This window comes from Vanessa tameamea, chromosome 13, assembly GCF_037043105.1.
Source record: "Vanessa tameamea isolate UH-Manoa-2023 chromosome 13, ilVanTame1 primary haplotype, whole genome shotgun sequence".
NCBI lineage: Eukaryota > Metazoa > Arthropoda > Insecta > Lepidoptera > Nymphalidae > Vanessa > Vanessa tameamea.
In genome coordinates, this window is record NC_087321.1 from 10,169,708 (window position 1) to 10,196,224 (window position 26,517).

Below are 26,517 nucleotides of genomic sequence, written 5' to 3' on the forward strand. Positions count from 1 at the left end.
AAAACAAAATTTTGAAAATTATGTTTAATGACAGTCGATAATTTTTCTAGGCACTGCACTGTTTTTTACTCTGATAAACAAAGCGCCACAGATAATACCACTAATAAATTAAAATATAAGCTGCGTTCATTTTATGAAGTTTAAACTGTATAATTGCGCATTTTTGAATTAATTTAAAATGCTTTACACAAAACTGCAAACCAAATACGTTGATATGATCATAAGTAAAGTTGTTTTAACGCAAATAATTACCTGGTAGAACACGTGCCATTAAAAAAGATTATAAATGGTAAAAAATATTATGCCGATTCAGGCAGGCAGGATATATTATATACATATATAATTGTATTTAACTAATATTACTTTTTATTTTAAATGTTGAAAAAGAGTAACTACTGAGTTTCTTGCCGGTTCTTCACAGTAGAATCTACATACCGAACCAGTGGTAGCTTCACTTAATATAGTTTGTAAAATGACGATTCAAAAGTACTTTAAAAAGCCTACTTGAATAAAGTATATTTTGATTTTTTGGTGAAGACAGCACAGTTTTTTTCAAAAATTAATTTGTGTAAACTCACAATTAAAGTTATGTAGAGGTAAAAAAATAAATTACCTTATGATTTTTTTCATTAATTACTTATTGCATAGAAATAATGTAGAGATGTAAATTTTATTCTTCAGATAAAAGTTGAAATACCATTGACAAATTACATGGCCTTATATATTTTTTATAATTTATTGGCCTCATACATTTCATAATTCCAGAATGTTAGTACAAATTAATCATAAACTTAATAATGAAAATTCAGAAGTAAATATTTTTTTCGTTGTCCATATTAGACAAATAAGTTTTTTCTATTAGACCTATGTTTTTTTAGAAACATACAAATTCAAGCTATTTTTTGCTCACGAACTTTTTCTAATCAGGGAAGGTATGCAAATATTATTGACTTAGTTAAAATAATCCTAAAAATTAATTAATGCCAACATCGAGCAGAAATAAATAATGAGAATTAATTTACTGCAGGATCATTTTATTAATAATAAATCTTATGGTATTTCATACAAATATTTTTTTGATCATTTTGAATCACATTTAAGACATAAATCCAAAGAATTATTAATTATTTAGAGTCCATTTAATAATAAAGAGCCTAAAGATTATAAAATAAAACATTAAAACCTTATTATTTTATTATACGAGTAGGTAAGATGCATACTCTCTACGTCTTTTAGATTTAAACGAATGTTAATATATTAAAACACGTACGTGTGGATACTTACGGGTACGTACTTATTGTAAAAAATCATTATCGTGTTTTTTTAATTGAAAAAAGTTTAAAATGAAAATTATACTTTTTAAAAATAAAATTTACTTTCAAATAAAAGTGTGATGAGGTAGATTAATTATAATTTCATTTTATAGGTAAAAAAAGGTTTATTTCAACAAAACTACGTGTACAAACATTTATACGAAAATATATCAAGTAAGGTAAATAAATAATAAACTATCGTATTCTAATTGTATTTAGTACTTCTATCAGTCCACAGTGTACTTTTAACATAGCGAGCTTTGTTTCTATCATAGTAAAGTCACTGAGTTCCATCTGTAAACATAAAAATAAATATTGGTAAAAAAATGAGTACAGAATATTTGGTGACATTTTGACTACAGCACCATACGTAAGGTCACAAAAAGAAATATTATTTGAAGGCATTAAATATTATTATAGGCAAATATTTTAACTGAAACATCTGTGAGATACAGAACATGTATACGATAGGCAATTCTCAATAAAAAAATCAGACTGCCATAATACGACGCAGAATGTTATTATCACAGTTATTGGTTTTGTTTATCTACAAATTCACTATATAAGTAATTATTATTACAGAATTCTCCGGCATAGACCTATAAACATTATATAATCATAGATACTAGAAATACTAGAATTAAAGATAATAATATTTAGAAATAGACAATTTTACTTCTATTTATGAGTTGTGATATTCCTAAAACTCAATGCCAGAATTTACTCAAAACTTGTAGCCAGTATTACTAGCAAGCAACAGCTGCATAATCAGCTGACAGTACTGACAGTAGTGTCTAAGCATAAGCTGAGATGCTATTTTCAGAAGCAAGTATTGATGACTTCGAGGAAAAGCACAATCAATCGTTGCGTAAGCAATAATACCTTAAAATAGTTACTTTCGCCTATGAAGGGTATATCGAAAAAAAATAGGTTGTTTTTTTTACGTAAAATACGTACACCGTCAGGAGGGTCCTTCTCTCGTGCTGGAAAGCGCCCGTACATTCGCTCGCAAATTGCGCATAGACCGCACCAAGTTCTATATTTTAACGTTCGTGCATCAGACTGAAAATAAAGTCTTTGATTAACTATAGTTATGCTGTCAACTTCGACCTATTAAAATATGTAAACATCTATAAATATAATATCAATACAAAACGTATCCACATATTAATATTAGTTTGGTGCATTTTATAGAAACTAACAATAGTACCGTACGGTAAAGTCAATAGTATCGCATGTCTCGCCCTAACCTTACGGGCCGTGTCGGAATTATCATATCATTATGAGTATGAGGGACTAGATAGTGCACCTCTGTTTGCGAACACACTAGTACACAATATGTCCTGCGTTGGTTTCCTTTGAGATTGGCTATCGTGGTTGAAATCGTTCAGGGCTGATGAGGAATGTTAAACAAATATGAAAAATATGAGCGAGTTTCCACAGCGAAAAAACCTGTATATGTAACATCTTATAATCAGTCAACCATGTTGCACTAACTATTCTCTCGTTCTAAATGCTCGATTCAATCACCTCCAACTAACGGCTTAACGTGCTTTTTTTAGCACGGGAGTGTAATGTACTGTCAACTTCTAAACGTCAGCAATATCAATTAGATTTTTTTTTCACAAATTCCCTTTGTCTTTGTACTGCTCCGAGCCTTAACGAGATGGCCCAGTGGTTAGAACGCGTGCATCTTAACCGATGATTTCGGGTTCAAACCCAGGCAGGCACCACTGAATTTTCATGTGCTTAATTTGTGTTTATAATTCATCTCGTGCTCGGCGGTAAAGGAAAACATCGCGAGGAAACCTGCATGTGTCTAATTTCAACGAAATTCTGCCACATGTGTATTCCACCAACCCGCATTAGAGCAGCGTGGTGGAATATGCTCCATACCTTCTCCTCAAAGGGAGAGGAGGCCTTAGCCCAGCAGTGGGAAATTTACAGGCTGCTAATGAGCCTTAACGAGGTAGAAAATAAAATACATGTATGATAACTGAAATGAACGTATGATAACAGATCATGTTGTGTGAGAATGATATATCTGACTATGTTATGTATCATGAAACAATAAAATTATTCTCGTTGTATTCTGTATACGATAGTCGTTTGTCTCTGTTTGTTTTGGATTGCCGTCTAATCGGTTTATTAGAGCGGGGTAATAGTGCACTGCAGGCTGCATCTCCTTGCGATCCTTGACGATTCTCCAATGAGAATGGCCACTCGCCAATAAATAATCGGTCAGGATGACGTCAACGTCTTTATATTAATCCCTAGTAATAAAATGACTACCCAGGTTTCTGAAAAAACAAATCTTAACTATCCTAATGCGAATAGCTCATCTATAGTTGCTTAGTGATTGGGCTTTAATAGCACCACCACCTACTCACATATATTCCACCGCCATACAGCAGTACTTAGCGAATGAGCCAATATACAGACATAATTAAGGACATAACATCTTCGTTCCGTTGGCGGTGCATGAGCGATGTAACGAATGGTAAACATTTCTTGAAGCACCTATGTCAACGATTAGTACCTTTTACCACCAGGCGACCGTTACCATGCTACTTTAAAAATAAATAGCCTCACTAGTAAGAAAAAATTATAAATTCTATGTTTAAAAATTTTGTGTTTATAACCTCGCCCGTATCACCTCCTTCCATATGATCGTTTTTTCTATAACCCGTGTCGAGAAGAGTGAGTTTAATCTCATCAGGAATGTTTTCGTCTTCTTCGTAATCATCCCATTCCATGATGGTACCAAACTGTTCCGCTTGTTCTAGTGAAAGTATTCCACCCATCATTAGCATAAGTCCTTCTTGTAAGTTCTGAAAAAGATAAATTAACCTTGTTTAGTATTTAGTTGTTTATTAATTGGCTTATTATAACTCCTTCTCAGTCTATACTCATTACCAACTCTTGTTTATATATTCAAACAGATGAAAACCAAAAGATACTTTGAGTTATCATTTAGTATTAAGCAACGTAAAAGAAAATACAAAATCCTTGAAATACTTACTTTTATTGGCATCCTGTAACCTCTTTGTCTGAACTTTCTTAAGACTGTCAAGTAAAGGAGTTGTTTTGATTTTTTCAATACTACGAACCGAGCCGCATACTGCATTGGTGTTAAGTCTAAATATTTTAATACAAAAATTATTGAATACAAGTAATTCATACAAATTTAAAATGCTAACTAAATTGAACCTTTTGTGTATTACAAAAGACTACTTTGAATATTAAAGTTTGATAAATAGAAGGATTTAGATGTAGACACGATACAATTCAAATGGTATATTCTTTTTTAGTTCCTACTTTCTAAAGCGTTGGAGTCGATTGGCAAGCTGAACTGAGCATTCTGTCTTGAAAACACTCTCGGTATGTGAAGCCAATCACCCAAACTGACAGCCGGTACACGTAGCTCACGTAGAAGATTCTGCATCTCTTGACAGTAGGGACGCTCAGGACGAGTACGTAATGCTTCTTCTAGCACATACCGACGCTAAAAAATTGAAATATTGCACCTTTTATAGAAAGTTTTGTATCTCTTTTGTGTTTTATAATAGAACGGAAAATCCATTTTTTGTCGTTAACCAAAATCTTTTTGCTATGAAGAGTTAAAGATATTGTAACGTCAAACCTTTGTGTCGAATTCTGTCTCGATAGCTTCTTCATCGACCTCCCTATGTAAATACTTCAAAATATCATCATCAAGGAATGAGTCTGTCTTTCTCGCTGCACTGGCCTTGATCACCGGTAGAATAATATCATCCTCTACTGCTTGAGATATTGAGCCTCGGGAACTAGGATTTTGGGAGTCCGTAACTATACCTGCGATCTAATAGAGTGCTATTTGTTAGAAATAGCTTTAACTAGTTAAAAAAGTATTAATTTATTGTATTTTAGATTATCTTTATATATTTTATAAATTAAGTTTTAACTTGTTATATTGAATTAAAAAGCAGTTTTCAGAGAAAAGGGTGTCAATTTTAATACATTCGGAGAAATTCCTACTTGCGTTTCAGGATCCTGCTGAGCTTGGGCTGCTAACCCAGCTGAGGTCAAACGATCACTACCTCCAGGTCTGCCCTTGCGCCGTCTTTTACCACGTCGTCGAACTTCACCACCTTTATAAAAAATTTATCAAACTATTTCAAAATATTTAATATTTTTTCTAATAATGTACAATTACACTATTATATTTTAAAATATGTTTAAATTATTTATATATATGTATAGTGTGATGGATGGCTGCAAATCGTAAATAATATTAAAAATATGTGTTAGTTGAGCCAAGATAACCCAGATTAGAAAACGTTAATCTTTACGGAACTTCAAATCCGGCTTAGCGCAATTGAAAAATATGTTTGTATTTAGTGTTTGATAAGAATTAATCTCGTGCGAATGCAAGAAAATCTGTAAGTATCGGATGAAAATCTGCAACAGGTGTATTCACATAATCGGATTGGAGCAGCAGGATGGAATAAACCCCCAATTTGACCCTAAAGAAATGCGAGAAAGTAACGCGATTATGATTAGTTAATCGGTCAGAAAAAAATTACCGTTCTCATCAACGTTTCCAATATTTTCATTATCATCATTAACATCCTTTTCACCCACAGAACGCTGGGAGGCCGGTGTTTCACTTTTCGCCTTATTTTTAAGCGCTTTTCCTATATTTAACGCTTTTAGTTGATTCTAAAAAAAAGATCTAGTATCAATTGGTTTCTAATTGAATCTAATATTGAAGAAGTCAAAGAGGATTACCTCGAGCTTCTTAAAAAAATCACCACTATCGTATGCTACCGTATTTTCTTTCTTTATAAACTTTTTTTGGATTTGAATACTAGGTAATTTAATCCTCTTCTGCTGCCCTGTGGTACCCCAAGACGTCACTGAAAACACTATATTCGACGCACCACGTTTCCTACTTTTTGGGGCATAGTTCACAACTATCCTTGTCACGTGCATCAATGTACAATCACACGGTGACGTGGAAATAGCCATAGGAATATTTAGAGGTTTACGTTTCAAGCGTCTAGGTTTGGGTTTAGCTAAGCCATCAGTCACTTTAAACACAGTTTTACCTTTTGACTTTTGATCATTCGGTTTTTGTTTTTTAATTTGTAATAATTTAGTTTTTGATATCAGAAATGGTAACATTTTGATAGGCGATAACGTTCGAAAGGTTTTATTTGAAATGTGTGAAAACGTACGAGACCGAAGGTTAGTGAAAGTTACACTATCTCTAACGTCAGTCAGCTATTGATTAGCACTTATCTGTCATAAAATATTAAATATCTAACACGGTCTAGTAACTCTTGGAGCAGATGGTTAAGGTGCCAGGGTCATAGAGATTATTTATATTAAGCCCACTACGTAAAAACTTTGAAGCAGGATTTTCTTTATCTCCTTTGGGCTCCAGTTAAAACCAAGTTTTAGAGTCAGGACCACATTGGAAATTCATATAAGGCGGACGGGCAAATGGACCATCGGATGGTAGGTAATATAACGCCCATCGACATTGAAAAGTTGCTGAACCATTCCATACATCACGAACGCGCCTTCAGCTTTTGGAGCTAAGATGTTGTGTACAAGTAGTTACACTGGTTTACGTGCCCTAAGTAGTATTACTTTTTGGCGGTAGAATATATGAGTGGATGGTGCCTACCCAGACGGGCTTGCACAAAACCCTACTATCTAGCAATATATATATGTATGATGCATATGAGTTTACGCACTAATATAGATACAGATATTTTTTATTATAATATACTAAATCGCTTCTAGCTTCGTACGGGCGAAATATATTTTTTATTAAAATGAAGTTCCTGAAATATTGTTATACACACTTCAAAAAAATTATACTTATAAACATATATCCTATTATAACAAAAGTATATTATACGCATTAATACATATGTTAAAAACATACATAATTAAACAAGATAATATACAGAAATAACCTGTAGATAAATAATTTTAGCCATTATATTTAGCCGCAGTAATCCAATATGACAGTCCCTAAGAGTATTTAAAGCATTTTATCTTTTAAACGAAATAATTGTAACCTTACCTTTTTAATACTTCTCACACTAATGGGGTCTTTAGTAGTTCTTTTGGATAAAATTAAAGGTGAAGCCAACGGTGGTAGTTGTTCGCATTGACCATTCACAAGACGGTTATGAGTGCTGCCAGATAGATTTAGCGACGGTAATGTGGACCTGTCGTTGGCGCTGGGCGTGTGTCCTGTGGTCATCTCTGAAGTCGCGTAACCATGATAGTAGAGAGTTTCCTATAATGAAATAAGTCAATTTAAATGTTCATTCTAACGTCGTGAATACTTTATTACTTGGTGGTAGGGCTTTGTGCAAGCCCGCCTGGGTTGGTACCAGCCATTTATCAGATATTCTACTACCAAAAAACAATACTCATTATTGTTGTGTTCCATTTTGAAAGGTGAGTGAGCCAGTGTAAGTACAGGCACAAGGGATATAACATCTCAGTTCCCAAGGTTGGTGGCGCATTGGCGATGTAATTTAATATTTCTTATAGTGCCATTGTCTATGGGTAGTGGTGACCACTCACCATTAGGTGGCACTCGTCGGCCAACTTATAACATTAAAAAAATGGCTTACAGGTTCTAACTTAGTTTTTATAAATACCATGCTTAAAGCATACTCAGAATTTTGGTATATGGTACCATACATTTATTCAAAATCATAGGGCCATTTTAGGCCCAAATGCAGTTTCAAGTGGTTTCATGTTAATTTCCACTACAAAATTTCCAGGAGAAGAACGTTTTAAACGAACCCAAGCATCAGTAGATCTAATCTAAATGTTTCTGGTCTCAGACTTTATTGTAACTTATATCTGCGTACCTGACTATGGCTTCTCCTCAAATCGAGAACGATAGTCGTCTTTTGATGTGGCTGGTCGGGCGTGAGGCATCTTCTCGAACCTCTGGATTTGCCGCTCGCTAAAGTCGGAGCTGGCGTAAGAGGTCGTGAATCTGTTTCCGTATACCTGGAAAAAACTTTACTTTATACAAGTATTACTTGGTATACAAAACCGTTATATGTATTTCATAGATTTAATTGGAACCAATTATACTATCTGAGTTTTCTTGAAACTAAGAATTCTTGGAAAGTGTACACTTGGCAGAAATACAATAAACAAGAAATAGTGCTGGTGTACGCATTGCCGATCTGGGTACCTCCTAAACATATCTTCTGTGACAATATCATGTGGCGTCCTATTTTTTTCCTTTTCATTTTGATCTTGAAACTTAGTTAAGTCTTCTTGAAAGCAATGGCCCTTACCTTCGAGAAACTGAAAAATATATATATAAGGAATTAATAATGTACCATAGATAACAATATGGTAAATTGAATGAGTAAGAATTATACCCATGCATCCTTTGCTTTTTTGACAAACTCTTTAGCAGTAGAATCAGCTGGATGGTTGCATAGAACGGAACAAGCGTTCGAGAAAGGGTTGTAAAGGCCTGCATAAGGGCGCAGCATAAACGGCGCTGGTGTCACTTCGCATCGTAGCTCTAAATTAGTCTAAGTAAACAACGAATACGAACTATAGAGTATACCTGCATTAATTGTTAATATTAGAAACATTAACTTAACACTAATGAATTTTATTCAGCGGATAATAAAGGCAAGATTTCAAAAATAATTACACACATATACAAATATTAAATAAGCAACCTTCTTACCTTCTGTTTGGTGCGTAAGCATTACTTATTTTGTATGTATCTACTTACTAATTTTTGGACAAATTAAAATCTTTGAATATAAACAACAACACCTTATTTATTAACGTACCAGAAAATGAAATATTTAGTGAATATTCAAAGGTTTTCTTTATGATTTAAATTTTTAGTTATAGATAGATAATCAGACTTTTAGATGAAATCGAAACTTACTGTCCTTCTGTTCGTACCTTATCCTAAGTACCTACCTAAGACACTTTACCCTATGATTACATTAACTTATAGGCAGATGTAGCCAGAAGCTGTATAAGTAGATTTAAATTGAGAAACAAACGAACTAACGACCCAGTGGCTAAAACAAGTTAATCTCAAATGATTGCGGTTTCAAAATCAGGCAAGCACCACTTAACTTTTACGTGCTTAACTATGCTTGTTTATAATTCGTCTCGTGCTCGGTGGTGAAGGAAAACATCTTGAGATAACTTGCATGTGATGGATGTAAATCTCCGACACGTAAATCCACCATCCCCCATTTGAGCAGCACAGTAGAAAAGTCCGAAAGGAAAGGCTTTAGTCGAGCAGTACGTTTACATGCTGTTACTTTAGTATAAAATGCGGTATTACCGGTAAAAATAAAGACGCGGATGAATTCGAGTGAAGCAGCTAGTGGCGTTGTAGGTATAAATGCATACGATATGATAGTATCATACGCAGTACTCACTTTATCTGTTTCTTGTTGTTTATTCGTTGCAGACTTTTGCAGCACGCTCGCCAATAACCCAGTGTTACTGGTTAGTCCCATAACTTAATTTTATTTCTCTTTAAGTCTGTATATCGATCAATCAATCTCTTGGTTACGTAAAATTATATCAAACATCTGTATGCTAAATAAATTATGATACTTTGACACTTACATAGGTATTCAGATTTCTTCTTTTTTTATTGAATTCGAAAAACAAGTATTAATAATTATGCTTGTCATGGCGATTTTTTTTTCCTAACACATTTTCTTTAAAATCCTCGCTATTGTTTTATATTCCGTACTTATCTATGTATCTCTTTTTATTTATTTATAGTAAGGCAGAAAATATGCCACCGTACGTGGAGGTGAAAATCAAACTAAATCAACTCCTCACATGGTCAATTAAGATATTCTAAGGAATATAAAATGTTATATCCCTGGTTGTCATTAATATCTACCCAGAGAAACTTTTGCACACAGCCCTATACCGTACACAGAAAATATCCCCTTTTAATTAAAAAAATATATCTGGCTTCATATCCGCACACACTACGCAAATATTAGTGAAGGTAACCAAATGTACTTTATTTCCTTTTCTTTTGTAGGGTCCTGAGATCATTTTAGGCTAAATCTTAAGACTTATGATTATTAAACATAGTTATTTTCAAAGGAGACCAGATCCCGGCTATAAAGAGGCGATAAGACCAAAGAAAGTACAGGCGTAGTACTAACTGCTTTACATAATTTTCGAGGCAAGGAAATATTAACGCTGCTAATTTCCAAACTCCAGAATTTCTTGGCCCGGAGTTTGAAACCCGGACCTGGGCATACAGCATATGCATGGGATAAGCTAGTCATAAGACTAACTATTCAGTACATAAAATATATTAGATGAAAAACATTTGTTTCGTCGACATTACGAGAAAGTAGTTAGTATAAATAAAAAACATTTTTTAATTTAAAAAAAAAGTTACTCTTACGAAAATACTTGAGATTAAATCGGATCGAAACATCAAACTAACGAGGGAAATACCAAAGGGGAATACCATGGTCTTATTCTCAAGACATTTACGACAAAAAATAATAAAATATGTACTTCCCAACTTTTAACTGCATATTATAATTAGTGGTTATAACAGATAAACAACATAAGGATTTTTTTTCACATATATTATTCAAAAAAATTTACACAAAAGCACTAAGACATCCATTTAACCTTATTGTCTAAATAAATGAAATTTTAATCCGACACTCAACCTCTTAATTAAAAGATATATTTTTTTTCTAAAAATAATACTCATTCTCTTTTTAAAATCTGAAAGTAACTATGGCATTATAAACACAATACCTACCAAGCGACATTTTGAAATTTATTTAATCTAGAATAATCTATAAGTTTAATTTTATTTCATCGCTAAAGGATCTATTTATTACAAAGGGATTTATTTTACATAGTGCAATAAAGAATATTAATGTGTACAGTGGGTGAAAAATACTAATATAATTTACAAGTATCAAATCACACTTCTATTCTTTGCGACATATTTTACTTTAGATAAACAAATAATTATTGGTTTAAAACCGTGTTTAATGTTTTACTTTCACCGTTAAGTTTTTTATGCATTGCAAGAGTATTTAAGTAGGTAAAAGTAGTTAATTTATCATTAAGTCAAATTGTAAGTTATTAAATAAACTACACAAATATTGCCGACATTTATAGTTCACGTGAAACTTGTGAAATATTGCGCTGGTATATTTAAAATACTTTGTACTTAATAATATTTTACGTCGGCAATAAATTTGCAGTAAAACTAATGCGTCGTAAACTAAACAGCTCTGTGTTATGACTGTTCACAATATTAAGACATCGTTATTTTATTGTACGAGATTTCAAGTAGCCTTTCAATGGTTTGTACTTGAAAACATATTATTTTACCTAAAACATTCCTTCAGTTATGATATAAAATATAAATAACTGCAACAAATTTATACTAATATATTTTTCATTTACACGTAAGAATCAATTGAAGATCTTAATAGGTTATTAATATTCATTGAATACATAACATACATCATTAACAGTCATAACACAGTTAATTACAATACTGGAGCTCTATACGAATTAAAAAAATATATTACTATCATTAATGGTCGAATGAGCTCATAATTTACAAGGTCGACATTTACACCTTTCCAATCTATCAAAATTAGACAGCTTTAAATAAAATTTATTGCGATCTGACAATATAAAGATGAACATTTTGAAATATAACTCGTTTTAGACTTTAAATTGATATGTTATTAGTTAGCGTTACAGTGATTGCGTACTAGAAAACTAAAATATTGTACTCAAAGCGATTCTATTAGAAAAAGTATACTTTTTGACAATATAGATAGAAAGACACATTCTCTATTTTCAAGTACACGAAAAGGCAAGTCGATTAGAAGGCAAGTCACAGACCCTACTTTTGTCTTACAAGTTCATTAACAATATAATGATTAACTATTATTATGTCATAAACATAAAAATAAAGTTTATTCTCTACATTAATTAATGTAGCAAGTGGTCCATTCGTATATTAATGAATGTTAACCAGCACCTTAAACTGTATAATTATTAAAATATAAAACAATAATTTAGACTAACAGCACTCTATGTAAAATGTGTGACTCATCTCGTTCTCTACAAATAAAATTTAATTATGACTAGTCGTTATGAAATAAATTTGAGCATGGAAACAAGCGTACTATACGACCATGCGACTATAAAAATATTATAAAAACTTAAATACTTAAGTTATAAATATAAATTACAGGTATCGTCACACGTAAAAAATAAAAACCGTTCGGTTCTAACTTGCGTAACACTAGCGCATGAACACTTTGAAGTATTTTTACAAAGGCCTCACGACTGGAGGAGCCTCACTTCACTCGATTACCACAACAGCGTCGTCGGGCGGGAGGCGTGCGGGACACTACGGTCTCGAGGCACGTGCCGCCTCTTCGAGCGCCCTCACTTTTAGCTCACGCTCGCGCTGCTGCCGGAGGAAATCTTCGTGGTGAGCCGGATGCAAGAAGCCCCGCTCACGTTCAAGCAACAATTGTCGTTGTAATTGCTCATGAGCAGCAGCTTGCTGAGCCAGCTGCTCGGCGTATGGCCTGCCTAGCAGGTCAGGATGTGGCAGTGGTCTATAAGGCGTGCCTGCACCTAGGCTCAATCCCAGTGCGTCTTGTTGGGCCTGAGCGGCTTGCTGTCCAGGATGAAGGTGTAAATGCGTATGTGAATGTGCATGAGTGTGAGCATGAGTGTGTGCATGATATTCTGGATTAATTCCTGCCATCTGCAACCGTACCATCGGATCTGCAGCTAATGCTAGTCTTTCAGCGGCTTCTAACTGCGCAGCTGCTACACCGGGGTGTGGGTGATGTGGATGATGTGATGCTCCTGATACTGGAACTGATTGTGGTGGGCCTCCTGCTCCCGCAGGTGGAATTCCAAGCCGTTCAAGCCGTTCTCTTTCCAATTGTGAAAGTGCTGCAGGGCCGTGTCCCGGCGGATATAATCCAAACTGTACAGGAATGGCTCCCTGGGGTGGTGGTGGTGGCATTCCGTATCTTCTATGCATTTCAAGCCAATGAGGATCTAGAGCACGCGGCCCGACATTATTTTTAAGTAGTTCTTCTTTTAATCGATCGTTCAATTCACGTTCTCGTAACTCTCTTATTTCCCTGTCTCTTTTTTCTCTTTCAAGATGTTCAAGTTCTAAACGTTCTCTTGCACCAGCGGCGCCGTACATAGAACTTAATTGATATTGTAACATCGGATCCATACAATGTCGAGGAATATTTCCTGGACTAAAACCTGCATGTGGCCGGGCATATTCTGATAATTGTCGTAATGCTGGAGTGTCGGGATATCCAGGAGGTCGAGGAAATCTGTCATATGGAGATGTTATCGTTTCAATAGCACCTCTCGAAGGTGGTTTTGTCTCAGGCTTTTCAGGTGTAGCTATTTTTCTATGAGCTTGTTGAGCAATTTTTTCTCTTTCCTCTCTATCTCTTTCGGCTTGCTTCCTAAGACGTTCTTCTCTTTTGCGCGCAAGTTTAGACTCCGGAACTGGTTTAAATATAAGATCAGTGCGGGTGCATGAATTATAATCACCGCGATTCCAATGTCTTAAAAATATTGCAGATTGTGATCTATGACATTCGGTATCTTCAATTTTAGGTTCCGGGCTAGGGCCATGGGGTATATGCGCAGGACTCGGTATTTCCTCTTCTTCAGGTTGAGACTGTGTTTCAAGTTTTAGTTCGGGATTATCGTCTTGTAATTGTCGCTGTGGACCACGTAAATGTGGATGACCATGTGGTAATTGATGAGGCGAACCCGATCTGTTATGCGAAGATTGTAACCCAGCTGCAGCTTGAGCGTGAAGTCGTAAGCTTTCAATGGAACTTGGCCCAGGGCCAGATTGTAAGCCTAGGCTTAATCCTGGATGACCCATAGAAGGAGGTTGAATCATGAGATGATTTGGGTTACCTGGTAGCATTTTAGGGTGATGTCTTAGAAGCATTGAGTCTGCAGGAGATAGCCGTTCTGGATGGTGAGCAAGATGATGAGAGTGATGATGCGTATGGTTATTTACGTTTACACTTGAAGAACTACTTGTTGTTTGTGACACACTAGCCGATAAGTGAAGAGGAGAACTTGAATGTGAACTGGACTTTTGCTGTGTATTTATTTTATGCTGAATCGATTGTGATGAACTACTCGATGTCGAATGCGATATAGAAAGAGTATGGTTGGTACCTCCTCCAACGTGACTGGGTTGTTTCTCTGTACTAGTGTGGACCGCACTATGGTGACTCGTTGAATGATGATGAGTCATAGTAGTTTCATGCAACTGGTGTCTTTCTGTTGCGTTTGGATTTCTTGGATCATCAGAACTTTCAGATATCTCTCTTAGTGATCTTGTCGTTACTGATGAACTAGTGCTATGATGAGCACTAAGCATAGTAGTAGATTCTATAGTTGATGGTTTTACTGGCTCATGTCTTCCTGGCGTGCTTGACGCTGGGTGCATTTGCGGTATTGGGTGATGCTGCGGCAAAGGTCCATAAGGATAAGGGTAAGGCATGGAGTAACCGGGATGTGGGTGTGAATAGTAAGGATGCATGGCGTGTGCCGCTGCCGCCGCAGACAGTTGGAAAATTGAAGATGGATGAAGTAAATGGTGATGAGGATGATGAAGCGGTGAAGCAAACGGATGTGGCGGAGGTCCATGCTGTTGAGAATGAATTATAGGGCCAGACATCGTGGCTGGTATTGTAAGTGGTGTTGGATTCATTAAATTCAAAGCTGAATGTGAGACTGGAGTATGTGGTTGAACAGGAGAAGCTGAAATCTGTCTTGGTTGAGAAGGGCTCGTCAAATGCCTTGAAAAGGGGGATGTCGTAGCTGAAGGACGTGGATGGCCAGGCGTTCCATTATGACCTGGTTGACTTTTGATAGGTGTAGGTGTATGAGGACTCTTGACAGGCGGGGCAGTACTTCCTGTGTCTGATCCACTACCTTGACTCGTTGATACAGGTGTTATATGTGGTTGATGTAAGAAATCTGGTTCTTTCTTTATACTTTCTATCCTAGGTCCAAGGAAACCACTTGGCATATTTGAACTTTCATTGTTAGGTGGTTGGCTAGGAGGTCGACTGTTATTTTCAACACTTGATTCTCTATCTCTCTCTGAACTTAAATGTTGTGCAATTGCACTTCCAATCGGATAACCAGGCACTTTCACTTCTTTGAGTGATTGCAAGGGATCCGACACATTTTGTGTGGATAAATTAGCAGGCATATTATCGGGAACTTCCTGTTTAATTTTAAGATCTTGCGGCATTGATGGATCATTCTGGTTGGACTGTTGAGAAATCAAATTTGAAGCAGAATGACTATGGGATGGAGGAACTTGTTGCATTAACGGTGGCAGAGCTGTTGGTTTTTCTAAGCCTGGATGTCCTGGGTGACCATATAATGATGCTGGCATAAAACCATAAGGCCCAACATTAGATCCACTCCCAACAGATATAAGAGGGCCTGGAGGCAAAAGCCCTGTCATGGATGGCTGGCTATGGGGAGGTGGCATATTTTGACCAGATACTGTATTAGATGCCTCAGTTGATCTTACACCAAGATTTTCTGGTCTTGGTGGTTGAAATAATGGTTGTCTTAAATTATTATTTTGACTATCATGCTTTGACATTGGCTGTGTTTTTAAATCAGTGGGTTGTTTTTCTTCAGCATCTGATTCTTGAGATTTCATTTCTTGTGCATTAGCAGGTGAAATGGGTTCTGTATTTGTAGTAACTGGATGTTCCATATGTGGTGGTGAAGAGGCGCGCGTATTTGTTGGTGAAGGACTAATCCTTTGCATAGAATCTAAACGGGGCGTACTAGGTGAATCTACTTTGTTGGCAGTAGATATAGTTGCAGTGAATATTTCAGGAGTATTTTGATTTTTCATATCATTAGTTTCATCTCTGGGTTCCAACTTGATCACGGTTTTTAATGGGTTCATATGAGGATTATGTTTATTAGGATCACTGTTAAAATTGATACTGGATGGATATGAAAACGGTGGCATTCCACTTGCAAAATCTTTTGTATTCCTTATAATTGAATTATCTTTGGATAATGCTGGATTGAAAATATTACTTGGGACTCCTTCAATTTTAATGTTGTGATTAAGTTTTGGATTATACAAGTGATTGTCTTTGACAAAATAGTTTGTGTTTTCTAAGTTTAATGGTTTGCTAGATTGACTTAAAGCATGTCCTGAAAAATTGTGAGCGAGTGGATCTTTTTGAAATTCTTCCTTTTGTAAATTAAGCGTTTGTTCTTCCATATCAATTTCTTCTTTTATTTTAATTTTTTCCATAACTTCTGCAGACATTGGTGTTACCTTAGGTATTATAAGTTCCGTTTTAGGGAATAAAGGATGTGTTCTTTGATCCATATTTTCCAGGTTTTTATTAGAATCAGTTTTTAAGTCCAAAGCAGTTCTATCATCATTTTCAGGCACTGCTTTATAAAGTGGAGGTAAAAGATCTTTTTCCATTTTAATAGTAGATTCAGAATTAATTTCTGATTTAATTTGTGTTTCCATAGGCTTTTGAGGCTGATCTGGTTCAGTTTCTTTATTTTGATCAGGACTTTCTTTGTCAGTTTTATTAAAACTAAAGTCACATGCTTCTACTTCTGGTTCAGCAGTTTCTGTTTCGTCCATCGCTGGAAAACTATCATTAGTTAAGCTTTCTGATGGACTTTCTGGTGGTTCAGCAGCTTTCTTCTTTTTCATTTGTACATCACCATCCATAATCCCCTCAGGTTTTGTATCGTCAGGTAGTCGTTTTTTAACTTTTGACACGTCAACTTTACCATTTGGTACTTTCTTTTTAATTTCTTTACTAACAGGTGAAGCCAATACTTTCTCTTGAATATTATTATTTGTACTCTGTGTAGTTTGTTTAGTAGGTTTTTTAGATTTTGAGTCATTATCACTTTCGTCCTGAACTTTCTTTCCATTTGGAGTAGTTTGTTCTTTTGATTTATTTCTAGTCCTCATTCTGCTAGGTGAATCTTCTGGATTATCAACCCTACCATTGTCAACTTTGGCAAGATCACCTACTGCTTCTCTAGAGTCACTATCATCTTCAGAATTCTCATCTTCTGTAACTGAACTCATTTCCCCTGCCTCTTTAGGAATAGGAGATGGTCGAGAACCATTTGTATCAGGCACAGTAGGCGTAGCTTCAGGTGTTTGTTCCTTAGGTGTACCTGCACGGGAATTTCGTGTATTTCGAACACGTCTCAATGATGCTTGGCGACGTCTTCTATGAGGTCTGTTGCTGCTAGCACCTGGTGTCTTTTTCCACAAATAGTAAAACTCAACTAATTCAGCAGTATCCTTATGTGGAAGTAAATCTTTTTTAATCTTAAAGAAATTTTTACCAAATTGACGAATACCTTTAACAAATCGTTTGGTTTCTTCCTCTGTCCATTTTTTTTCAATTCCTTTAGGGACGGGACATTTAACGAGAGCTTGAAGTGCCCTACCAGGATCGTAACCTGAATCATGTAGGACGTCTAAAGCATTAATAGTAGTATCATCACGACTCGCTGCTACGCAGCCATCATCAGGAGAACCTCCATCACACATACCTGCAAACGCTGCCATAGAGCGTGCAGCCCTCAAGTACATAACCAGATCCCTGTCTGTAGCCTGAGCTGGCAACCATCTCAACTCTTCTCCACCAGAACACGGTTCGTCAGGTCCAAGAGGACCGTTTGTACGTATATCAGGAAGACAAGCGTAAATATCTTTATCTTTTACAGGTTGAGTTGGTGTCACTTGAACATCCCCTTGATTTTGGGCCATGGTATTGGTAATTATTATTTACACTGGGTTAGATTCTCTCACTCACATAATATAAACACTTAAACGTTTACATAGTGTTTTGTGTAAATATTATATTAACACACAATATAGTTCAACTTTAGAAGTATCATTGATGGTTCGTAAAACAGTAAGTATGCCAATATACATAATTATTACTCCTAATGGCCACCATTACAGGATGCATTGTACTTCAATTTATTGACACTTACGATACACATTTATAACAAGAATGAAAGTCACTTATTCACTTCATAAAAATACTTGCAAAATTTTAGTTCTTTCTTATAATTCACCAATAATTTAGCAAATGCTATCTACATGCTACCCTTTTGTTTAGCTTCACCTTTCTTTGGCTCTTACCATAGACAAATTAATATCTATAAAATGGCTGCCACGATATAACTTTTTCGTAGAAGTTCCATTGTACATTGCTGTTTTTCTAAAAGTTATTTATTTTTATGAGCCATTCATTACGTATTCGCTTTCTTTGAAATAACGTTTATAAAATAACATTTTTCCTGACTTATTTTAAATATAAATAAAATATGCACTAGATTGGTTATGATTTTTTTATGATAGTTGTTGTATCTCTAAATAGAATCAAAATTCATTATTACGTAGAATGAAACATTTTAATAAAATATTGAATCTGAAAATATTTTTTTATGAATATTTGCTTCATTTAATTTTACTATTTAATTGTTTGATATTAATAATAAATATCAATATTTAAAAAATGCTGTTGAAAGTTTGTTTCATTTCCATCTAAATTTATGCTCTATGGCTCTTTGGTCCAATTGAGAGTTTTTATTGATTACTATCTGTTGCTTATTTGTTTTTTTGACAGTATTGTTGATATATTTCGAATTTTAGTTTTGTTTGATGTCCCATGATCTATTATCTTAAGTATTTGAAATTTAGCGAGATTTAATTCGTTGCGAAACAGTTTATAGATTAAAAACTACTAATACCGATTGTATTTTTGTCAATTTAGTTTAGTTATATATAAGTACTTCAAATGGCCTCTGACGAGTCGGACGATGAACCTCTCTCCGTTTTGGCGGCGGCTAAGAAGACTAATCCAGAAAGATTTGAAGAACAATATTCTGAAAGCAGTGATGACGAACCTAAGAAAAAGAAAAAGAAGGATCCACCTTATAAAAAATTAGGTGTTACCATAAAAATTAAAAAAATAAACACCGTTATTCCACCAGTAGTTATTGCTAGGCCATTGGATGTATGGCTCTACCTTAAAGATTTAAATCCGACAGGCCCTTACAGCTGTCTGTTATGTTCAGAATGGTTCATAAACAGATCTAAAATGATCATGCATTACTCTTTGAATCACAAAAAGGATTTTTGTGGAATTTGCAGGTAAAAAACCTACATTTCGTCGTCTTATTACAAGCACTCATGAAGCGCAAAAATCCCCTAAGTATTAATTATTTTAAATTACTTATTTACATTATTTATTCTGCTAACGCTGTACAGAGGCATATTATTATTTTTTAAATTATTTTTATACCAATTGAAAAGTATTTAGTGTTTTTATCAATTAATTCTTACAATAAGCGGACAATACATTCAATTAAAAAAATCTATTTGAATGAAACATTAAGGAAGACAATATTTGTATTTACAATTATAATTAATGAAATATATATCATTTGTTATCATAAATATTGTCTCTTTCAGATATTTTGTACCGGACAGAGAGACTTGGTGGAATCATGAAAAGTTTCACACTCCATGGCCGTGTTCTCAATGTGTTGAGACATTCCCAACTGAAGTTTTATTACGCAAGCACCTTAATACTGTGCATAATCTAGTCCATTGCCGTTTGTGCCACTTCAGAGTCACTGCTGATGATCACTACAATTCACACTTATTCCAGAAACACAGTGTAACAAATGTATCTTCTAAGAATGAAGAACTTCTCTGGGAGCTTGACCACGAAGGAGCTGATAAATTTCTATGTTTACTTTGTTCTAAATCTGATAATTCAGTGTCGAACTTCTTTGGACATTATATGGGCTACCATCACTTCACACTCAAATGTTTGACAACAATTGTAGCTGGAAAAGACACACCATTCTTGGTGAATGGAGCAGAAGTCAGTGACCGTTTTATCGATGAACAACTAAAAGGACATGTGAGGCTTGGTTATGTTGATTTGCAGCCAAAGAATTTTGACAAAAAACCAATAATTGAATCCTTTGCAGAAGAACCCTGTAATGAAAGTAAAAGTTCCACAGTTGTTTTACCAGAAGTAAAACAAGAGAATGTTAGTGATACGGAGGACCAGAAGCCAGAAAGAGACAATGAAATGAGTGAAAAGGATGAACAGAGTCAAAATGATGAAATAATAGATTATAAGGGTGATGAAGATTTTGATATCACATTGACAGAATTGATAGTATTAGAAAAATGTTATTTTAACTATATTAAGCAGACTCTTGTTGATATTAATTCTAACCAAATGCCACAAACTTCTCATATAGATTATGAGAAAGCTAAATCTGATATTATTATGGATGTGGAATGCTCTCTATGCAAAACAAAACTGGAAACAGCACTGACCCTAACTACACACATGAATAAAATACACAGTATTAAAACGGTGCCTGTTTTTTCTTGTAGAGTATGTGCAACAACATTTGATACTCATAATGAACTGACAAATCATATAACAGAAGAATTGGCTGATTTTGAGGATTTATGGATATGTCAATTCTGTGATAAAGAGTTTGATAACAGAGAGGCAACGAGGCTACATTTGACAGAACACTGGAATGCCTTAGATTATGATAATTGTTTCAGCCCACACTTAGGTTTCAAATGCAAGTATTGTCCTACTTTATTTTGGAATGAGCCAGACAGAGAAACACATCAGATAAGAGTACATTTTAATAAATATAAAGAACAGTTTTACAAGTGTGAAAGTTGTTCACAAACATTTGGTGATAAGGTTGGTAAACATATTATTGTATTTAAAAAACTAGCTGTAAAGTAGCACTGGATGGTTCTTGTACAAAAGCGTATTTGAATAAAAATATATTATAATACTTTATTTAATTTGAACTGAACTTGAATCATCATATTAAAGTATTATATAAAATGTAAAGTTACCATGGGCTTAGGAATGTGGATTCTAAGAAAAAGAACCAGCAACAAACTCAGTAGTTGTATTTTTCCAACATTTAAAATACAAAGATAAGTCAATCAAATTTATATTTTATGTGTTGACCGAGAGTCAACAAGCTCTTGCTCTACACTATAGTAATAGTATATCTGAGTATTAATTAATTCTGTGTATAATTTTGATTACAATATAAAATATATAAAGATTTTTTTTTTTTAAGGTTTGGTACATACATCATTTTTTAGAAAAACACTTTGAACAGGGAGCTCCGACTAGTTCATATTTGCTCAAGTGTTGTTTATGCTGCATTGTACTGTCTGGTGTTGATGAAATGAGAAGTCACTTTGAAGAGACTCATCCTGAACTCAGGAAATTGTATTGTTCTCTGGATTCTTGCATGTACAAGCCTCTTAGTCATCGAAAGTCATTCAAATTACATGTTAAGGTATGTTTTTTTATAACATATAGTCTAGACTTACTGTTGACCTGTAGTAGTGTGATAGTTCAGCTATATTTAAAGGCTGCCACCGGTGTTGCAGATGTCCATGGATGGTTGTAGTCACTTTCCATTAGGTGAGCCTAGTGATTGTCGGCCATCTATGTAATAATATAAAAAAAATTGTTGGCATTTAATATTACCGCTTTGCTCCATAGGCTCGTGTGTTTTGTGATACATAACCAACAGTATAATAATTATACTAATGCAGGATAATTATTCTGATAGGATTGGTGGCTAACGAGATTTGCATAATCAATAATAATATAAATACAGATAAAGATTCTATCGCTTCATTTTTAAAAACGCAAACTTCTTAAAAAGTATATTGTGTTCAATCCGAGGTTAGAGAAAGTGTTACTTTCTTGAACCGTAAGTATCTATACAAATCATAACAATTACTTTGCTATTGTGTCTTGTGCACTGTCTCTCAAAGTGTTAATTAAAATTTAAAAAACTCAGCTGTAAAATTATTCATATTTTGTATAAATACTAGATATAAATAATGTATCAATGTATGTTTATTATATTATTATAAGTTGTAAAAAGAAATAGCCAAATTAATTGAGTATTTTTGAATATTTACCTCGAATTATTTACCTACTACGAACTATTTACCCCCTGCTTTTAACCTTATCACCTATTATCATAGGCGGCCCGCAAACCTTTGCGCATTTTACGCTTGTTATGTATGAGAAGTGTCTTTTTATAGATGATCCACGGCCCCTCAGGCAGATCAGATAAGCCAGTCACTTGCAACGTGTGTCAAAGAGAATTTGCTAGCGCACGTGCCTGCGGTACACATATGGCTCAAGTACACGGTCCTGGTAAATTCAAATGTAAACTGTGCAGGGAAGTGCTTCAGACTTTAGATGAAAGGTAGGTAACTGTTTTATTTACAACAATTAGTCTTTGCTTAAATTTTTATACAATAATTATAACTGAACAAGTTTCGTTTATGTGGTCGAATTTTGGTCACTTACGATAAACTATATGGACATCACTTATGATGTCCCGTCAAATGCCGCAAAACTCTTGGTATTGGTTTGTTTTGTTATTTCTTTACAGAAAAGCCCAACACATTTTATATATACCCAGCGTTTTTGGGGTCGTCAATCTATTTATTAGTCACTATAACAATAAAATATTTAATAGATATTTAACTATAGTAATAAATAATTTATTTATTAAAATAAGAAAGATTCATTGTTCCCTTGTTAATATTAATAATTATATATATAAAAAAATATATATATAAGTGAATCCTGCTGGTCTATAAATAATAATCATATTTTTTTTTAATATGTAAAATCATTGACATGGTTTTTATTTTTAATTAAAGGAAACTCCATTATCTCCTTCGTCATCCTGGTCGTCATCCGTTTGAGTGTTCGGAATGCGGCAAATCCTTCCAGTACAAGTCATCGCTCTACATGCACAAACAGGATCACATGCCCAACAAGCAGAACTACACGTGTAGCTACTGTGGCAAAGTGTTTGCGGTGAGCTTAATATTAAGGGCAGATCCTCACTGTGATGCCGTTCACAGTTCGTTCTCGGTCCGATCTCGGCCTGGTAAAGTCGTATCGTGTTCCTAATCACATATTAGTGCTCGATTCGGTCTTGATCAATAATCAAAGGATTTAATTGGCTCGTAAATAATAATTTGATGTGAAACGTGACCGTTACGGATATATTTATAAAACATTTTACTTGATAATATTAGTATGTGTGTTCCTTCTGAATTTGAATAACGATCGTAAATTAAGATTCACTGGATCGGGCGTTCGATTAAAAGAGTATCGGTTTCCAGAAAAAGGACTCGTATCGCGAGCACGTGCAGATCCACGAGGGCCCGCGGCACGCGTGCTCGTACTGCCCCATGCGCTTCGTGCAGCGCTCCAACATGCTGCGCCACGAGCGGCGCCACACGGGCGAGCGCCCCTACCGCTGCGCGCACTGCCCGCGCGCCTTCGCCGACAAGGGCGCCTGCACGGCGCACACCAGGTAGCCGGCGCCACTTTTGGAGTTTCCGTGTATTTTTCCGCTACTAGATAAAAGATAATATCCAAACTCGATTCCTTTTTTAAATATTTTTTTTCTGGGTGCAATAATTTTCTGTCAGTGTGACTTTTGGATAAACTATGTCCCATGTGGGGCATATTTTTCGGTTGGCTTTATCACTGATATTAATAAAATACCGATTGCGCCTCACGCTGGCATGATTGCATACTGTAGTGCTATAAAAGTGTGTGCTAATACACAATTGCTGAGCACGAGATTCACTGTTATTAAGCAGAAATTCAAATAATAAGCTACATTAATTACGTCTAGCACTAGTTATCTGCTAATTGAAACTCTGAGCGCACATGAATTAAAAATTCGTTCAAAACTTTTCCAATTTTAATTTTAACAGTTTATATTGCCTTTATTTTCAAAAAAATGTTGAATTAATTGTTTTTATATTTTACATAAATAAATAAATATTTTTTCCAGAACACATTCAAGAGACACATCATATGCATGTTTATATTGTGGGCAGACATTCGTACAGAAGTCTAAACTCACATACCATATTCGGAAACACACCGGAGAAAGTAAGTCATTCCTATAAATAATATTCGTGATTTAATTTATTGTAGCTTTATTTTTGTATAATAATATATTTATTTTACAGACTGACTAATTAGTTGTGTGTTGGCACACATAAATAATAAAACAATTATTTAATTTCAGACCTGGAGTCGTGTACAGTCTGCTCAAAGCTGTTTACAAGTGCATGTTCCTTAAGAGAACACATGAAAACACACATTGAGAAGAGGCAAATTGTCAAATGTCCGCTTTGTGGTAAAGTCATTTTATATGTAAAAATATTGGTGTAATTTTAAGATAAGTACTTAATTTAAACTCACCTACTTGTTCAATAGTGTAGCATACATTCCTCGCGTAGTTTAAAAGTATAACTATATTTTTTATATTTGGTGGTAGGGCTTTGTGCAAACCTATTTGGATGGGTCAGCACCACCCACTCATCAGATATTCTACAGCCAAACACCAAAGTTGTGTTCCGGTTTTAAGGGTGAGTGATATAAGACCTCAGTTCCCAAGGTTAGTGGTGCATTGGTGTAGTGTAAGGAATAGTTATTATTTCTTACAGCGTCAATGCCTATGGGCGGTGGTGGCCACTTACCATCAGGTGGCCTCGATCTATTATATAAAAAAAAAATTAAGTGATAATGTTGATAAAAAATACAATGAAGAATTATTGTCTCGTTATCTTGTATGTCGCACAAGATTATACCAAACGGATCAACGTAAGCAGTTGGTATCCTCGAACGTGAACTCCGAATGGCAATGCAAACCACCTTATTTAAGCAAGTCAATAACATTTAATGAAATTTGGTATAAGAAGTGGTGGTGGTTATGTTGCAGGGAGTGGTCCTTAATCATTGAAATGTCTTAATTGCAGATAAAGGCTACCAGGACGAGCGCTACATGCTACGTCACCTGCGCACGTCGCACACGCGTTCGCAGTTCTCGTGTCCGATTTGCCACAAGCTACTGACCAGCGCCGCCGGCCTGAGGCATCACGTCATCACGCACAGCCCACTCAACACGTTCCGAGTATGTATAGCACTATAACCTATTCTAATCAAGAGATATGTAAAACTATAAATAGTAAATAATATGTCTATATTTAGAATACAAAATAAAATAACTGACTACTAAAAAAATACCTTTCATTATAACTTGCTTTTTTTTTGTTTACAGTGCAAATGTTGCCCTAAATCCTATGCGGTCAAGAGGACCATCGTCAAGCACTTGCGAAAACGTCACGGATTAAAAGGCACGGAAATAAATATAAAAGATTATTTCACCCGATTAGAACCTAGAGAGTGTAAATTGAATCTGGACGAATCAACTATGAACAGCATATTTGGCCCACCTAAGAAGAAAGTACCAGATATATTGATAGGAGATTTTGTTACATTCTCGAAGAAGTTGTCGTTTGCCCAAAATGCAGCAAATAAAGAGTCCGATGATGATTCTGAGGATGAGGAGGAAAACAATGATACCAAAGACAGTGCACAGACAGACAAGGAAAGCGAAAATGATGAAAAACCAGAGATAACGGTAATAAAGCAGGAAACACCAACTGTAGAAGAGGAATTAGAACCTACTGACTTTGTCAGCGTTAAGATAGAACCGCTAGATGATGAACACATGGAGTAATTTATAATATACTAGTGCTTAATATTAATAATCATTTGTATTCATTTAACATTAGTTAGAAAAATTCTAGCTCACTTTTAAATTTCTTAGTTTGTAAGTTATTCAATATTTGATGTATTGCATAATTATAAGTCTTCGCACCATTTCTGTATTATCTAAGCAAGCACAAAAACATATGATATTAGAGATTTATAATAAAACATAATTTATTAAAAATATATATTAACATAGAATATGCTACAGATTAATTTTTAGTTGAGCAGTGATAGATCATCTTTTCTAATGGTTTTTTATTTCAACTTTGTAGTTTTTTATATATTTTAAATGTGCGCATTCCAATTGAATGATTTAGTAAAAATATATTATACAAAGAATATTATTAAAAGATCTTAATCAATGGTTTTTC

The 26,517-nt window shown here is 34.7% G+C and overlaps 3 protein-coding genes across 3 annotated transcripts; 1 reads left to right on the top strand and 2 right to left on the bottom strand.

The window, feature by feature from the left end:
- Positions 1–1,409: 1,409 nt before the first annotated feature.
- On the bottom strand, positions 1,410–9,990 carry LOC113393750 (uncharacterized). Its single transcript, XM_026630793.2, has 13 exons — positions 9,764–9,990; positions 8,726–8,884; positions 8,533–8,648; positions 8,198–8,342; positions 7,393–7,611; positions 5,879–6,014; positions 5,331–5,443; positions 4,957–5,154; positions 4,632–4,818; positions 4,336–4,451; positions 3,956–4,144; positions 2,271–2,375; positions 1,410–1,607 (listed from the first exon to the last, which is right to left on the bottom strand). Exons 1-13 carry the CDS (start codon positions 9,842–9,844, stop codon positions 1,509–1,511), a joined length of 1,863 nt encoding a protein of 620 aa, XP_026486578.1. The 5' UTR covers positions 9,845–9,990; the 3' UTR covers positions 1,410–1,508.
- Positions 9,991–10,937: 947 nt separating this feature from the next.
- Positions 10,938–18,694, bottom strand: LOC113393749 (arginine-glutamic acid dipeptide repeats protein). The gene has a single exon (XM_026630792.2). It carries the CDS (start codon positions 18,217–18,219, stop codon positions 12,760–12,762), a length of 5,460 nt encoding a protein of 1,819 aa, XP_026486577.1. The 5' UTR covers positions 18,220–18,694; the 3' UTR covers positions 10,938–12,759.
- A 376-nt stretch (positions 18,695–19,070) lies between these two features.
- LOC113393741 (zinc finger protein 33A-like) lies at positions 19,071–26,299 on the top strand. The gene is made up of 10 exons (XM_064216663.1): positions 19,071–19,614; positions 19,936–21,208; positions 21,603–21,827; positions 22,591–22,757; positions 23,221–23,380; positions 23,692–23,885; positions 24,375–24,475; positions 24,615–24,725; positions 25,348–25,502; positions 25,650–26,299. Exons 1-10 carry the CDS (start codon positions 19,259–19,261, stop codon positions 26,109–26,111), a joined length of 3,204 nt encoding a protein of 1,067 aa, XP_064072733.1. The 5' UTR covers positions 19,071–19,258; the 3' UTR covers positions 26,112–26,299.
- Positions 26,300–26,517: the final 218 nt, after the last annotated feature.